This window comes from Alosa sapidissima, chromosome 11, assembly GCF_018492685.1.
Source record: "Alosa sapidissima isolate fAloSap1 chromosome 11, fAloSap1.pri, whole genome shotgun sequence".
Lineage (NCBI taxonomy): Eukaryota > Metazoa > Chordata > Actinopteri > Clupeiformes > Clupeidae > Alosa > Alosa sapidissima.
This window is the reverse complement of record NC_055967.1, coordinates 2,965,981-2,982,440: the sequence shown is the minus strand read 5'-3', so window position 1 is coordinate 2,982,440 and position 16,460 is coordinate 2,965,981. Positions and strand designations below refer to the sequence as shown.

Genomic DNA, 16,460 nt, shown 5'->3' with positions numbered 1-16,460 from the left:
GGCCTAACAAAATACCTAAGAAGAATTTTATACAGAATGTCTCAGAGAAATACAGCTGAGACACATGCTAGTTTATATGTAAATATATAGATGTGGCTGTACCATCAACAAACTGTAACCCTAACTCTGTGTAGCATGGGGACAAGAATAAAAAACATTGGTAAGGTTCACAAACCTCTCTTGATGCCGCTGTAGGAGTTAACCCTATTATCTACCAACAGTACAAGGCCACAGAGTGAGGAGGAGTACAGAGAGAGGGCAGTCTGTAGTCGGCGCAATTTCACTCCACTGCTACCATGCCGACGGTGCTTACAGAGTTCCAGCACATCGCCCCGCACCAGACGCAAGTTATGCATGGTCTTTAGCTGAGCGCCTGATCACAAAGACAATAGCACATCACATCATAGTATAACAAACCAAAAATGCATAGTTCTGTCTTTGAGGGAAAGGACCCATTCCCATTCATATTTAATAGGGTGGTCCTTATTTTTCAACTTTTGAAAGTCACCCCACCAATATGTTTGAATAAATAAAAAATAAAACTTGGGCAAAATTGTATCAATATTAATCAATATTTAGAGGTTGCTCAAGACATTTGAAGTTTAACACACACAAGACTCTTTTCCTCAGTGGTTCCATGTTGGCGGAATGAGTTGCCCAGTGCTCTCCGTTCCTGTGACAGTTTTGGGTCATTTAAGAGGGGTCTAAAGGCATATCTGTTCAACATGCACTTAGTTCATTAAGTGCTTCTTATGCGTTATGGTTTGTAAAATATTGTTTTATTTCCATTAGGCTGTTGATTAATTTGACATTGTTGTTTACTATTGATATTCTCTTTAATGTAGTCTTACCATGTTATAGTTTTTATATTATTGATTAAATGGACATTATTGTTTATTATTGCTCCCCTTTAACTGACATATATTTATTTATTATTGCTATTCTCCTTATTATATAGTCTGACCAACAAATAATATTGCATTTTATTTTGTTGTGCGTTCTTAAATGGTACAATTTCTGCAAAAATGAGCGATTCCGGAAATATTCAAAGGCATTAAGCTACTTCTAGATATTGTAGGAACAATTCAAAATTTTGCAGAGTGTGTTTTTATTGATATCCTAACACATTTAGGGGGTGAGAGTTGAACATTAACAAAAAAAATGTTTACACCCCATATAAGGACCACCCTAATATTTAAGGTTTAAGGTTCCCCACAAAGGAATATTTAATGCTCATGTAGCCATTACCAGAATCTGAATGTGTCTTGTATGAGGTATTACTCACATTTCCATTGTGAGTAATACCTTTTAGTACCTTTTTCTGAATGCCTTTTTTTTTTAATTTTCCCCAATGAGGAGATGGTGTATGTGGCCAGCTAGAAAAAAAACACTGAACCCAATCTGTTTGGCTTTCCCCCCCCATATATCTTTAAAAAGTTACTACATACATACTGCACACTTTTTTTACTTAACATAGCCATTTCGGTTTCTCTCTGAAAATCCTGTTATTGTAACTAAAAAGTCTTGCATCACACCATCCCAAACTTTCTTTTTTGATTTTAATGCCTGTTCTGTCCTAATTTTCAACATTGTTAGAACTTGTATGTTAAATACGCCATTCATGACACCCAAAGTAATGTAAGTTTCATAAGAGTTTTACTTATTTTAAGACGTCTTATCATGAAAACAAGTATGAAACACGTGTTTCATTCATCCCGTCCAGGCAGTAACCCTATGTATTCTAAATAAAAGCACAAATACCTGTTTTTACATTATTATATTTTATGGAGACATGGAAAAGCAGTTTTAAAAAGATGCAAATATATTTTGACCCATCAGGTAGGGGATCGAGTTTTGCCATGTTAACCTATGGAGAACTAATGGAATGTGGGTCGGGAAGGGCACTTATGAAAAGGGTCATCAAGAAGGCCAAGCACACCCACAAGCTAAGGATTGAGGATCATTTCAAAAACAACTCTGACCCCCGACGCATGTGGCAAGGCATCCAGGCCATCACAGATTACAAAACTACTGACTCCACCCCCCGTCACGACATCTCCTTGCCTGATGAGCTGAACCACTTCTATGGCCGCTTTGATAAGGACAACAAGGAGGTGGCCATCAAGGCTGTGGTCTCTGCAGATCACCAGCCCCTCACACTCTCCACCACCGATGTGTGTACGGCACTGAGCAGGACTAATGCACGCAAGGCTGCTGGTCCTGAAGGTATCCCCGGACCCGTACTCAGGGCCTGTGCTGTGCAGCTGACTTATTTACATATTTAATCTGTCACATATTTAATCTGTCACTAGCCCAGGCGGCTGTTCCCGCATGCTTTAAAACCACCTCCATCGTGCCGGTTCAAAACACTCCACTGCAACAAGCCTCAATGACTTCCGTCCAGTTGCACTCACGCCCATCATCATGAAGTGCTTCGAGAGTCTGGTCCTGGCCCATCTCAAGACCTGCTTACCACCCTCACTGGACCCCTTCCAATTCGCCTACCGTCAGAACAGGAGCACAGAGGATACTGTCTCTATGGCATTTCAAACCTGTCCTGTCCCACCTTGACAATAGCAACACCTTTGTGAGAATGCTGTTCATTGACTTTAGTTCAGCAGTCAACGCCATCATCCCCTCCAAACTGATCATCAAACTCTGCACAGTTGCAGAGAAACACTGGAAAAGGTTGGCACGAATCAGGGACTAATTCAGTATGGTCCACGTAAGATGGTATAACCAAAAAAATCTCCCGTCAACCTGGAAGGATACTTAAACCCTGCCTATTTTCCTGTTTAGTTAGAATAGCTGGTGAATCTTAATGTGAAGTCATGCTGTCTCTCCCTTGATGTGAATCATTGTAAATAACCTTCCTTCCATCGCCTGACTGGGTCGTCATTTATCTGTGGTATCAAAATTACCATCAGCAGGCAGCAACTGTGTTCCAGTTGTTGGAGACAAGAAATCTTGTCCCACCTCCTCTACCAGATAAACGACTTGTGTGGAAAAATGCATCACTAGTTGACAGCGCTGTAGGAGTGGCATAACGCATAAACTAACTCTTAATTGATCACAGTTGAAACCCAACCCCTCAAAAAATTGCTGCAACAACACCAATCTTCACGCCATTAAACAGTCAGTTGTAATAAACCATTAATTTTAATCACACCAAGTGATTAACAAATAACAACGAGCGAGATTGAAAGTAAACTTAGAGCATATAGGCAAGTTGCCTAAATTTCCCTTGGGATAAATAAAAGTATTTATCTGTCTATTTAAATCTAGGACATTAACAAGCTAACCATCCTGGTAATATATTGTAAAGTTACTCTTGTCATAGAAACAAGCAAAGCAACGCCAGAGAATGTCTAATAAGGGGAGAACTGCCACTCTCGGAAAACTTCCGGTTTCTGAACTGGTTGCAGTTCCTTCTGTGGTTCCACATGAGGGCGCTCGTCCACGAGTGCAGAATGCATGGAGGTCTATGGAGCTGTACCCCTCAAAATCCACTTTTCTCGGGATATAATTTTTCAAGTCATTTGAATATTGTATTCGAAAGGGGAGGCAAAGAAAATATACTTGGTTGAGTATTATATTTTTTAAAGTCACTTAATTGTTCTAAAAAGCCTTTCAAACGTGTCAATGACGTCACTCATTAGCACAATGCTAGCGTGTTATGGGCAACAACGACCCAACCTGTAAGAAAACAAAGGACATAAGTACTCGTTCATTCAACTTTTGACCTATAACCCATGTTGAAGTTATACAAACTACAATCAAATCTGAGATTTGTCAATGACAATCAGGTGAAAAAGACAAATTTAGCCGTCTAGCTCCATTGACTCCCATTCATTCTGCACTCATGGCGATCGCCCCCAGTGGAAATCTGGTGGAACTGCAACCAAAATTCGGTACAATGGGACTTAATACGGAGTGGCCAGGCTCTCCGTAGACAGGCTCTGGCAACGCCTATATTTTTCTGATAAAACTTTTTTCTAAAAATCTAACTAAAGAACTAAAAATCTATTCACCACGACCATTTTAGAAATTTACTTTTTTCCGCCTTGTGCTCAATGTTCTGGACGGCTAGTTCCGGCTAGTTCGCTTCACTGGGATACACGACAGAAGAGGATGGAAAAGCTAACTTGGGAGGAAACAAAAAATACAATTAGGAGGTCAGATGGCAAGATTGTATTTCGCCACCCAAGGCTATTCACCTATACGGAGTGGGTAGATGATGTGCGGCGCCGGCCTCCCATATTGTATTGAGATATATTTTGAGTGGCCATTCTCAGCACAGTATGTCAATACATAATTCATAAGTCATAATCATTTCTTATAAAGTGCTTTCTTTATTTAAACACAGTGCATTATCTGATTATTTACTGTCTAAAATGCTCAAACCAAAACACACTGCTACGCAATTAATTAATTACTAATCAATTGCTATTTTAAACAGGAGGTTCAGTTGCATGTGAAAATTGTTTACTTCTGTGTTGTTGAAAATCTGTTTCTATTGTGTCATTCATCCCAAACACACATATCTCCTCTGCCAAAATGACTTAAAGTATAACATTTAACTACACAGAACAAAATGAATATGATTTGTGCTTGATTCTGTTGAACTTTATGCATGCACAGTGTCTAGAGACATACCTAAGTGGATTGTAAAGCTTTCTTCCAGTTGCCTCTGCTCCTCAAAAAGACAAGAGCCAGATTCAAGGGCTTCTGTTAGTTGGCTGGTTTGTACCTTAATCTCCTCACTGAAAAAAAAAGAATTTTGGAAGTATCTACATTACTTTTTAAACGTGTATAGCAACACAAAATGCACATGTAACAGACCTGCCGACCTGGAAGACATTTTTTGAGTAGCACCTCAAGCCGAGAAAAAAAAATCCTCATGTTGGCCTTCATTCATGCAGCCAAAAACAGACATAGCCATACACGCAGGATACAGTTTGGATAGCAACCCATCTTTAATGTTGGATATCTATCTAAATTTGATCCAATGTGTTCCTGAAAGTGCAAACTGAATCTTTTACAGTAGCTCTATAATGTTGACAATCTGTTATAGAGTCTACTAATCCTGACCTATGAAAAACACCAAAATGTTGATGAGGACCGATGTGGATATGTTGTCCATTTTCTCATCTGTGGTCTCTATTCAATCATGCCTGGTCTATTATTACCTAATTTAAATCCATTAATATTAGATATTTCTTTTGTAAAGAAATACATCTCCCTGATGTTATGCCAACATACTTAATTCACTTGAACATGGGCTACAGTTAGCCTGGATGCCAGCCGAACTTAGCCTCACCCACTACATTTGAGGTCGGGAAGTTCAGTTTGGTTCCGTTGTGGAGTAACTATGCCCGAACCAGAGCTGTTCGGACCAATCAAATTGGGCTTTGTACGATGATGGACAGATGAGCAACAGTGCCTCGTCTATCAGGAGGATAGACGAGGCACTGTTGGATAGCTCCAAGGAACTTTCTGGAGAAGTTGGATGTCTGCTCGTTTTAAGTAAATAATCGTACCGTACTTTGATGTGAAAATTCATGGTTGGTACGCAAATGCATACAGGTTGGCAGGTCTGAGTAATAATGCACTGAAAAAGTAAGACGGTATTACTTAATTGCACTGTTGTTAGGGTTTTTCAGATCATGGTGGAGTCTGATCACCCACTCCTGGTATTCTTGTTTTTGAATGCCTGTAACGTGCTTTAACTCAGTGGCCCACTTACTTTCCAGTACCTGATCATAATCAAAGAAGCAGAGAGAACACTGTTACAGTTTTCAAGGACAGAGAACAACGAATGATAACGGTCATTTGTTCATCTGTGAAATATGTCCTACCTGCTGAGCATCAAAATGCTGAGAGGCCACTGAATTGACATCATGATCACTGAATGTCTTCCCCAGCTCCTGCATCACAGTTTCCATTTCAGCTGTTTGCCTGAGATTGAAAAGGACATTTCTTGTTATGCCCTTAACAGTTTGTCAAATTTTGCAGACACAAATTTAATTGAACCCTTACAAAAGTAATATTTTCATCTGTCAAACATTGCAGAATCTTCAGGGTTGGACCTGGTGACCTTCTGGGATGTTTCTGGGATGTGACCTCAAAGAATGGGAACACTAAAACAAGGGACTACATTAAGGCTACGTTTACACGTGGCCTGCTATTTTCATAAACGGACATTTCACCCTCTCCGTTTTCAAAAATAACATTGTGTACACCTGTCAGTTTTCAGAAAAGTTTTTGTTTACACTAACCCGTGTATATATGCCGTCAAGAGCATGCCAAACCTGTAGGTGGCAGTGTAACGAGAAGCTCAAGCCCACATTAGCAATCAGAATCCCGAAAATAGCAACAATAGCAACAAATCACTTCCTCTTTTAAACTGTATTTGCAATTGCAAACAGACGAAAATATTTTGCACCAACATAAATGCAACTGCTACTCTGAATGCATCCATGATCACCATAGCCAAATGTAGGCAAAACATAAGTTGCAGGTGCAAGTTCTGGCGCATAGGCCTACTGTGACGTTGGCTGCTTAAACCTCCGTTTGTCAGTTTACATTGCAAACGTGCAACCGAAGTTTTCCAAAATCTCTACTCTGGCCAGAGTTTTTAGAAAGAATCGTTTTCAGAGGGAATTCTCCGTTTGCGTGTAAACGAAGGGCACAAACGAAGGGAAATGTCTCAGTTTTTCAAAATAACCATGTACGTGTAAACGGGGCCTAAGATTCGGGAGGAAAAGATCAGGCAGTGTGCCTGTGACACTGTGATCCACATCTCACTGATTAATTTAATTATATTCGGTCATTTTGCCTTTTGTGTCTATTGTTTGCTTGCCCTTGCTTTATTATTGTATACTTTTGACCAGGGGGGTATTCCAAGTACGTGGTTTAGTGGCAAACCTGGGTAAGTTAACTAAGAGTAAGTGGTAAACCTCCTACAACAAGAGCCCTATGGCATTGTTTTGTTAGGAGAATGAAGCCATACAGCTCTTCTATTAGGAGGTTTACCACTTACTCTGAGTTAACTTACCCAGGTGTCACTAAATCATGTACTTGGAATACCCCCCCAGGTGCACATGGGTTCTGTTATGTCTTTGTGTCTGTATGTTACTTTTCTATGTATGTAGGTCTACTTTGCTTTTGAGTTGCGCATGTCACGCAGTGGGGCAAGTTCCCCTTGTTTCCCCATTAGTGGGGACCCTGGCTGGCTAGTGCCAGTCTGATTAGGAGAGTCTTGTGATTGGTTAATTGGCTGAGCACCTGTGAATTTAAATTCCAGTGTTGGGAGTGCTGGGGAGCTCTTCTTTTTCTTGTATGCATGTAATGTGCTGTGCGGCAGTTGCTGCGAGTGGCCGGATTTATTTGCGGGGTTTTCTCCAGTCGGTTGCGCGACTTACCATTTTTCTTTTGCTTGTTTTAAGTTATTTGTCTAGTGAAAAAAATATTTTTCTCTACTTTATTTTCACTTTTGTATATATATTCTCTCCGGTTTTGGATTCGGTTCAAATAAAATCATTTTAGAGTGGCCCAGCCTCCACACCTCAATCCGTCAAAAAAGTGAGCACAAGCCTAAAGTGATGGCAAAGAATCGTTTCTGCCTCAAAACCCGTATTGCAGCTAAAAGGTGTGGTCTAAAATCATTGTGGAGACATGGAGAGGCTTGGTCGGTATTATAAGAACCATTTTGAAAGCTGTGAATGCAAAAAAGATGTTTCCACTGATTATTTAAAAAGGGTATGAATAATTTTGGACATGCCATTTTTCATTAAAAAAAATGTTAAAAAAGATAAAAACGCCACTTCTTTTTTTGATTCCATGTTTCTACCACATTGTCTGACAATGCCACGTGGCAATGTTATCGTCAGTCAGAACAAACATATTGGTCAAGAGAAAACTATTGGTCAAGAGAAAATCAACATTAAATCCATATTTGCCAGGCCTATGGATAATTTTGTTCTTAACTGTACAGGTGCTGTATGATGATTGGAGGAATGTCAAAGTGGCTGGACCTCTTTTTTGACTGACGGTTTTAAAATTATATGTTGACATTGAAGTTCAAGAGTGGCATAACATTTCCTGTATTTCTTCTGTATATACTCATGTGGGTTTCTTTTGTTGAAGCAAGCCGCATTTCTCGTACCAACCTCTCCTGTAATTTCTTGATCTCCATGTCCCGCTCACTGATGAGTTCAGAAATGCTAACATAATAATTGTGCTCCAAGTTGAGCAGGGTATCGGAGGCAGGGGAGTGGATCAGTTCATGGTATACATCTGCAAAGTCCTCATCCCAACTTGGCTCTTCTGGATGTGAATGTTCCAGAGTGGTCTGGATGGACACAAGAAGTACACAAGCCATCATCATGTAGTTGGATGACTATTCATAATAATGGCTACTGGTCATCAGATTTCAGGATTTCTTTTTCAAAAGTATTCAACCCATTGAAATCACCACACTTTTCTGAATTACAAACAATACTTACAATTATTGTCCAGCCCATAAAATGCCCTTCAATCTTATCAAAACCATAACATTTCACTAACAAGTACTGTACATGCATAATATGATTGTAGAACTTGAGAACATTGAAAAATATTTGCCATTATATGTTCACTGTCCTGAATATCTCTTCAAGGCCTCTTTGTTTGCAACCAAGCTGGCCTGAGGCATATGAACTACAGTTGAGTGAGGGAGCCTCCAGTATATAAGAAATAGGAAAAATCCAACACTGAAGGAAAGCAAATGTATTCTGAGGGTAAAAATAAACAGTTTAATTTGTTTTTGTTTTTTAAATCAATAGCACATGTACCATAATTATTGGTACCCAAGACTCCCCTTGCCAATAAAAAACAACTCTTCATCTTCTCCTTTGATGAAGTTGTTAGAGTTGTAGAGTACAATCTCTACAAACTGTCCAGATTCCTACAGTAGCTCCTCTCTTGTGTATTTGCACCTGTGCCTCACCCCACAGGTTTTCTATTGAGTGTGCATGTGCAGGCAGGTGTACTTGCCAGAAAAATGTCCTTTCCAAAAGGACAGGCTTTAATGTTTCACCTACCTCAGAATAGGCCTTGGCCCATGCATTTGTGAGTTCAGCAATGTCCACTTCACCATTCAACAAATTCTGAAGGGCTTGCTCAGAAATCCTGTCATAATCTTGATTGGTTTCTCTCTCAATGAAGGTGGACAGACACGACTTCAAGTCTATTGAGAAGGTACAGTATGTTACATGTTACTTCACATTAAAGGGATAGGCCACCATTTGGGGAAATACGCTCATTTTCCACCTCCCCTCCAGTTAAACAATTTATTTTTTACCTTTCTCAAGTTCATCCAGTCGTTCTCAGAGTCTGGTGATACCACTTTTAACTCCAGCCTAGCATAGATCATTGAATCGGATTAGACCATTAGCGCCTTGCCCGCTAGCATCATGCTTAAAAGTGACTAAGATTTCCGGTAATTTTCATATTTAAAACTTGTCTCTTCTCAAGTTAGAAAGTGTAATAAGACTAACGGAAAGGGAAACGTGGCGATTTTCTAAGCTGATTTGACATGGAACTATACTCTCATGGAACTATACTCTCATGGAACTATACTCTCATTCAGGCGTAATGAGAGGCTGGATGAACTGGAGAAAGGTAAAAATCAATTGTTTATCTAGGGAGGGAGGTGAAACATGAGTATTTCCCCAAATGGTGGCGTATCCCTTTAATCAGGTATCAGTACAAATGATATCTTCCAAACCCAAAATGCTTTGTAAGGGTGTTTTCCCATAAAGTCCCTTCTAAAAGACCAGAACTCAGTCCACTAAAAGGGGACCAGAAAGTGGACCAAAACAAAAGGGACAGTTAATTTTGTATTCATCATCATAAATTTGAGTTCATCATCATTGCTCTCGGGTTGAAATAATTATCATAACCCACAATTGGTGTGGTGATTTTGTTTCAGAAATATTTTTGTTTCTTAAATATATATACAGTATTATAATACATTTTCAGAATGAATTACGAGTTATTGCAAAGATTCTCTTGAACTGTCAGTCAACACGTCAGCCAATCACACTTTCTAATTCGGTGGTAGGCCTGCCCCACCTGGTTACTGTTGTTATGTCCAATTTTAGCTAACCTACAATGCAAAATGTGAAAGAGAACCCAGGGCGATGTGTTCACAATGCACAGATAATGCAAACCATGCCGTGGACTTCAAAGCGAACCATGCTGAGACTACTTCCCGAGGTGCTCTCAGTTCGGTTCATGTTAGAGGGGTCTGAGTTCAGTTGCCATGTTCACATATGCATAAAAAAGCGGAGTTGGAGTTCGTTTAGAAGGCTGAAAGGGACCAAGTGTGAAAACACCCTAATTCTTATATGCAAATACTGTACAAATGAGGAGGATTTACCATTCTCTACAAAGCAGGGGATTTTATGCAGCAGCATGATTCTTCCATGGAGGTCATTTATATTCTCTTGGACTGGGAACTGCAGTGGAGTTTTCAAAACACACTGCTGTCTCCCTGCCTTGAACTCAAACATAAATTCCTTTTCCGCAATGTTTACTTTTCCTTTATTCCTCTTCATGTTCCCTCTTCTGCAATGTATGAATGCTTCTTCTGAATATTACAATTGCTAATTAAAGCTTAGTATCGGTCATTCAATACCTAAAAAGGGACACACAAACAGTATATCATTATCTCATTTACTCTGATTGTAGCCTCTGTAGGTGAGGGAGTTGATTGGTTATTATATGGTTATTGGTGATTGTATTCTTGCCACACAAATGGTTATGTAACATTTGTTATGATCACAAGCCTTGTTATGTTCAATGGCTAGCTAGCCATTCATCTGGCAAGCTCCAATTTTGCCAACACTTTTTAGCAACTCTGTCCCTCCGCATAACTGAATGCACCATTACTTTCGTTTGCAATAGTTTTATGTAGGGGTGAGAATCGAGAATCAAAATAGAGTAGAACCGGTTCCAATATTTTTGATCTATTGGCATCGTATGTTTCAAGCATTATCAATGCTGACATGTTTTTCAGACCATGGTCAAAGGCTCCGTGAACAGAAGGTGAAATTGAAACAGACAATGAGTTCTACATGGTTTACCTTATTCTAAGCAGCTATGATAGGTAGGAAAGTAGGATGTTATTACAGTCCATGCAAATGCACTGTACTATTATCACTTCTTATTATTACAGTGCATGAAAATTCCTTGGCTTCTCATTACAGTGCATGAAAATGCATTGTACCGTTATCAATAGGCTTCATCGTCTTCTTTTTCTTCTTCTAACCAACATTTCTGTAATTACTTTGCATGAAAACTGGCATTGCTAGGCTTCCTATTACAGTGCATGAAAATGCACTGTACTGTTATCACTAGGCTTATTATTATTATTATTATTATTACAGTGCACGAAAATGCACTGTACTGTTATCACTAGGCTTATTATTATTATTATTATTATTATTAATACAGTGCATGAAAATGCACTGTATCGTTATCAATAGGCTTATTATTATTATTATTGTTACAGTGCATGAAAATGCACTGTTCTGTTATCACTAGGCTTCTTCTTATTATTATTATTCCTCCAACAGTTTTTCTGAATCTAATTCAGCTTGAACCATTTAACGTACAAACTTCATTCAACCAACAGTCTTCCAAGATCTGGCTGCTTAGCCAAACTGAGTAATACGGGACAAAGGGCCTTGGTCAGACAGGTAACCAAGGACCCAATGGTCACTATGAATGAGATCCAGAGTTCCTTTGAGAAGATGAGAAAAGCGTAAAGAAGGACAAACATCAGTGCAGCTCAGTGTTTCTTCCACACACGCCATTGGAAATTGTGGCCAAATAGTTCAGGCTTCGTTTCATCAGACCAGATGATTTTACTTCTCATAGTCTGAGAATCGTTCGGGTGCTTTTGGGGGAAATCCTGGAAAAAATTGGCTTGCATCTGCCCACTCTACCATAAAGGCCTGTTTGGTGGAGTGCTGCATGCGCACATGAAAGTTTCACATGAGCACATGAAACTAAACCTTAGGACTTTTTTGCATGTCCCCTATGCAAAAATGGGACATGCAAAAAGACTTTAGACTTTAAATATCCGTTATATAGAATATAAGTTATTTTCTCATAATTGTTTCACAATATGTTGTTTCTGGGGTAGTTATATTTTCTTTCTTTCTGAGTCTTTCTAGAGTCCTAGTTCCTTCATCATTTATCTATTATGCTTTATAGGGGTTTCCAACCTGCAAGTTGCTCTTTACTTCGAAATAGGCACCTTACGTGATCTCAATGGTGATGCAGCGTTTGTTTGCACCTCCAACAACATGGCATACCCGTTACCGCCCACAAATATCGACACATATCCACAAATGCCGTACGTATGTTTGTGTGAAAGAAATGCCACGACCTAATAACCTCGCTACCTAAGTAGAAATCACAAGTTAATGGGTACAAATAGTGTTGTCATATCAGCGACTATGAATAAATACAGCCTATGCTAAACCGTTAAGGCTGTAAAGTTAACTATTACCTGTAGCCTAAAGTCCTCCGTCTGCCTCGACCTTTTGTCCACTTCCACCTTGATATTTACAAACAAAAACGACACTTTCAATACGTTGACACTTGAACCTGCTAACATTTATACACACAAGGAACAAAAAAAATCATTGAAACAAGCGGAAACTATCGCTGCATCCGGTCACGATTTCTGTAGGGGAGAACTGAAGTGTCAAAATAAAAGCCAAAGACTGATGGTCAGAGGTTTCGATATCAGCAACAACATAGAGCTGCACAGTCCCGCCCACAGCCGATGCCGGATGTAAAAATTCAATGCAATTTCTCCATTGGCAATTGCGGAATAAGCCATAAAAACTTAACTGCACGTGATAGACTTAAAACCAGCTACGGCTGTACTAAGCGATTGTATATGATCCTATAGACACCAAGAGTTCATGGGGCACTAACCTTGTTTTAAGATAAATGCCTTTTATTCGCGATCTCTTGGATAAGTACTTCATTACCCACAATCCTGAACAATCCCACAATCCCACAGTGATGCCTCTGATTGGTGGAAAGGCCGTTATGGTCATAGTTTGAAACTTTCTCTGCGAAAAATATTGACAAAGAAAATAAATCAATATTAAATGAAAAGTGGGTAAACAACAACATTATTTTTATTTCTCAATTAATCCATGTAAATGGCCAATATCTGACTTACAATGAATTTTTAAACAAATTTGCTATCCCAATACATCCCAGAGAATACAGTATAGTCTTTGCTGCACTGCCTGATGGTTTTTTGAGATTGCTGGGTTCTAGAACTCATGAGCAATCAACTCTACAGACAGATATTTTACTGAATGGTATTAACATAAAAAATAGAAAATGTAACAATAAATGGTTAAGACAGATAATACTTCACCCTGTCACACCTAGTTGTAAAAGTTATTGGGGTGGCATCTTTGACAATATCCAATGGGATAGGGTTTGGTCTTATTACAATAAATATGTTCTAAACAACAAAATCAAAGAAATTTATTTTAAAATAATCCACTTATTTTACCCCACTAACTCTTTGCTTAAAAGATACAGAGATGATATATCTGACATGTGTGTTTTCTGTGGTTGTGCGCTTGAAACTGTTTGTCATTTATTTTACGAATGTATCTACTCAAGGTTTTTTTGGATAGAATGAGAAAATATGTGTAGTGCTGTGTGGTTGTGCAATGTTACTCTTCAGAAAAAGAATGTTATTTTTTTTTTTATGAAAATGCAGACATTAATATAAATGTTGTCTTTACGATAAATTTGCTCTTGCTATTGGGAAAATTTCATATTCATAAACGTAAATGGGGGGGGGGGGGGGGGGCCTTGTTTTGCAGCCTTCAAAAATGAAGTCAAATTCTACATGGACACTATTGTTGGACTCAACAGCCGAAAAGCTGACAGAACTATATGTATATGCTCTGATATTATGTCATCTTTGTGTTGAATTCTTGTACCCCTATTTGTTATAATTTGTATGGTGATTTTTGTATAATAAAAAATATATATATATTGACAAAGATGGCAGAGTTTTTTTACTGCCTCTGGCGAAAATCTTAATGTGATTAAAAACTTTCTTGACGAATATTGGTACTTGTATCAACAAGGATTGGGGTTTATACATCACACGAACTTAGTCAGGGCCAATACACTATCAATAGACCACTGTAAATGTTAGTTTAAACACTCAAACTTTTCAGGTAGCCGACAGGCTAACCTTTAGCATTTCCGACATTGTATGTCATTACATAATGCAGCTAACATTAGCCTACATGCTGCAACACAGGTATGAAATATATTATGTTTTAGTGAGTGTCCAAAGGGGTGAAAGCCACTTTAAATCGGGTCACATTATTGACTGTTGTGTGTCCGAGAGTCAGTTTGTGGGTTTTGTAAGGGCCAGCATGAGGGACAAGACCTACAAAGTTGTGGTGAGTTAAGCAGGGAGGTTGGTAACGTTAATGCTGCTATCAGTGCTAGTTAACATTAGCTAGGCTACTGTAGCCTTCATACTGTATGATTCATATCAATCATTAACCTAGGAATACTTCTTCGTGCATTTAATAAACATTTTGTGTAATAATTCACGGCAAATTAATAAACTGAATATGGTGGTCCAAGAGCAGACCATGCACCAGTCCATGCATCAGCCCCACTGAGCAGTGATGACAGCATAGGATGAGTCAGGTAATGTTATGAAGCACTGCCATTAACGTTAACCGCTTTCACACACACGATATAAAATACACGATGATAAATATAAAATTCAATATCAAAACACTATTATTTACACGATTACTCCTGAAATAACTGTTATTTACTGCACATTCACTATATAAAAATCACTGTTTGGAGGAAAGTGTTCGCGTGCTGTCGCCAGTTGGAAATTATTTAAATGGCAAAATAAATCGCGCCGATTTTGCCTATATTATTCAGTGAGGCGCGGTGGTTTATGGGATGAGTAGTTCCTTCGCTCGGAAATGAAAATATGTACACAGTCTTGTACCTTTGACCTTTTTTGGATGCTCCTATGCTTATGAGTTATGCCGTAGCTGGTTAGCCTAAGACATGCTGTAAAACTCTTAGATACGGATTTTTCGAAACGTCAATGGGACAAATGAATGGGAATCTTACATCCGGCACCTAACCGCATTTTGGCTGTGGGCGGGACTGTGCAGCTCTATTGTCGTATTACTGTAAAAGGACAATGCATTGCTCACTGTGTATCAACCTAAAGGTGTAGGCCTATTATATTTGCTATGATTAACTATCCTAACAATTAGGCTACGAGATTTAACATCTAGGCCAGGGATACTTTTGCTAGCGGCACGAGCGTTATGGCAGCCCAAATACGTTTTGCTAAGAAGCACACTTCCTGTTTCGATTTCTGGAAATCAAAATAAAAGTCCAAGAATCCTGTATATATATATCTATGCAATCACTACCATATCTCACCATTGGCATGGTACTTTCCATAAGATCATCTCTCAATGCAAATCAAACCAGCTATTAGGCTAACTGAAATAAAGCCATCCCAATCTCTAGGTATGTTGAAGGGTATGTGATGATGTGGGGTTATTTTAATTCTAAAGGCCAAGGGAACTTTATCAGGATGTATAGTACCCTGGATCCATGAAATAACTGGCCTTTAAAAATAAAAATCTGCCTGCTTTTATGGGAATTTAACATAGGGGTACTTATGCACCCTGTGTTTTAATGAAGAACTTTTATTTATTTACGATACATTATTCATTCACAAAGAAAATTGGTGTCCTTAAAGGTTGGATTTTCCAATTTTTTTAATTAAGGCCTTAAGATCCATTTCCAAAAGATGATTTTTTTTATTCCTCTTTTTAGTCAACTTTTAGCCTGACGTAGCCATTGTAGCAGGGCAAGAATGAACCGAAGGCAGGAATGAAGTGAAAACCCGACAACGCGGGTGTGTTTATTTTTTGTTCAACACTGTGGTAGCGTGGTGGGTGCAAGTGAAGACCCCTCGTCATGGTCCGGTGCGTGGGTAGAAAGTTCTTGGGGAAATCAGCCAGGCAGGGAAGGTGCAGAGGAGGGGCTCACCACTGTGGAGAGGAAGGGAAGCTGGAGGTCACCACTGTATGCAAGCTTCGGCCAGTCGGGGTTCCAGTCGTGTGGGTCTTTTTTTTTATTATTTTTTTTTAGGCGCTTTCTGTGGAAAACAGATATGGGAGTGAGGGTTAGAAAATCCCGACTCACTTCTCCTCGACGGCGCTGCTCCTTTTGTACTTTGACAAACGAGGTTGAATGCGATGCAGGTGTGGGTGGCGATGAGTGGCTGCCAGCCGTGCCTCGTTGAAGCCGTTTGCGTCGGCCATGTGCTTCTGTTGACAAACCCCGTGTTTTTAGCAAGG

The 16,460-nt window shown here is 39.2% G+C and overlaps 2 protein-coding genes across 2 annotated transcripts in view; one reads left to right on the top strand and one right to left on the bottom strand.

The window, feature by feature from the left end:
• The window catches only part of c11h12orf4 (chromosome 11 C12orf4 homolog), a 28,981-nt gene extending 16,244 nt beyond the window's left edge, over nucleotides 1-12,737 (bottom strand). Inside the window, exons 1-8 of the mRNA XM_042108784.1 lie at nucleotides 12,563-12,737; nucleotides 10,424-10,681; nucleotides 9,084-9,229; nucleotides 8,172-8,353; nucleotides 5,859-5,958; nucleotides 5,635-5,756; nucleotides 4,657-4,763; nucleotides 176-373 (exon numbers count right to left, since the gene is read on the bottom strand). Of these exons, the coding sequence (XP_041964718.1) occupies nucleotides 176-373; nucleotides 4,657-4,763; nucleotides 5,635-5,756; nucleotides 5,859-5,958; nucleotides 8,172-8,353; nucleotides 9,084-9,229; nucleotides 10,424-10,601 (1,033 nt within the window). The 5' untranslated portion in view covers nucleotides 10,602-10,681; nucleotides 12,563-12,737. The remainder of the gene's footprint in view (nucleotides 1-175; nucleotides 374-4,656; nucleotides 4,764-5,634; nucleotides 5,757-5,858; nucleotides 5,959-8,171; nucleotides 8,354-9,083; nucleotides 9,230-10,423; nucleotides 10,682-12,562) is intronic.
• Nucleotides 12,738-14,487: 1,750 nt separating this feature from the next.
• The window catches only part of dyrk4 (dual-specificity tyrosine-(Y)-phosphorylation regulated kinase 4), a 28,715-nt gene continuing 26,742 nt past the window's right edge, over nucleotides 14,488-16,460 (top strand). The window contains exon 1 of the mRNA XM_042108799.1: nucleotides 14,488-14,507. The gene's annotated coding sequence lies outside the window, so the exon portion shown is untranslated. The remainder of the gene's footprint in view (nucleotides 14,508-16,460) is intronic.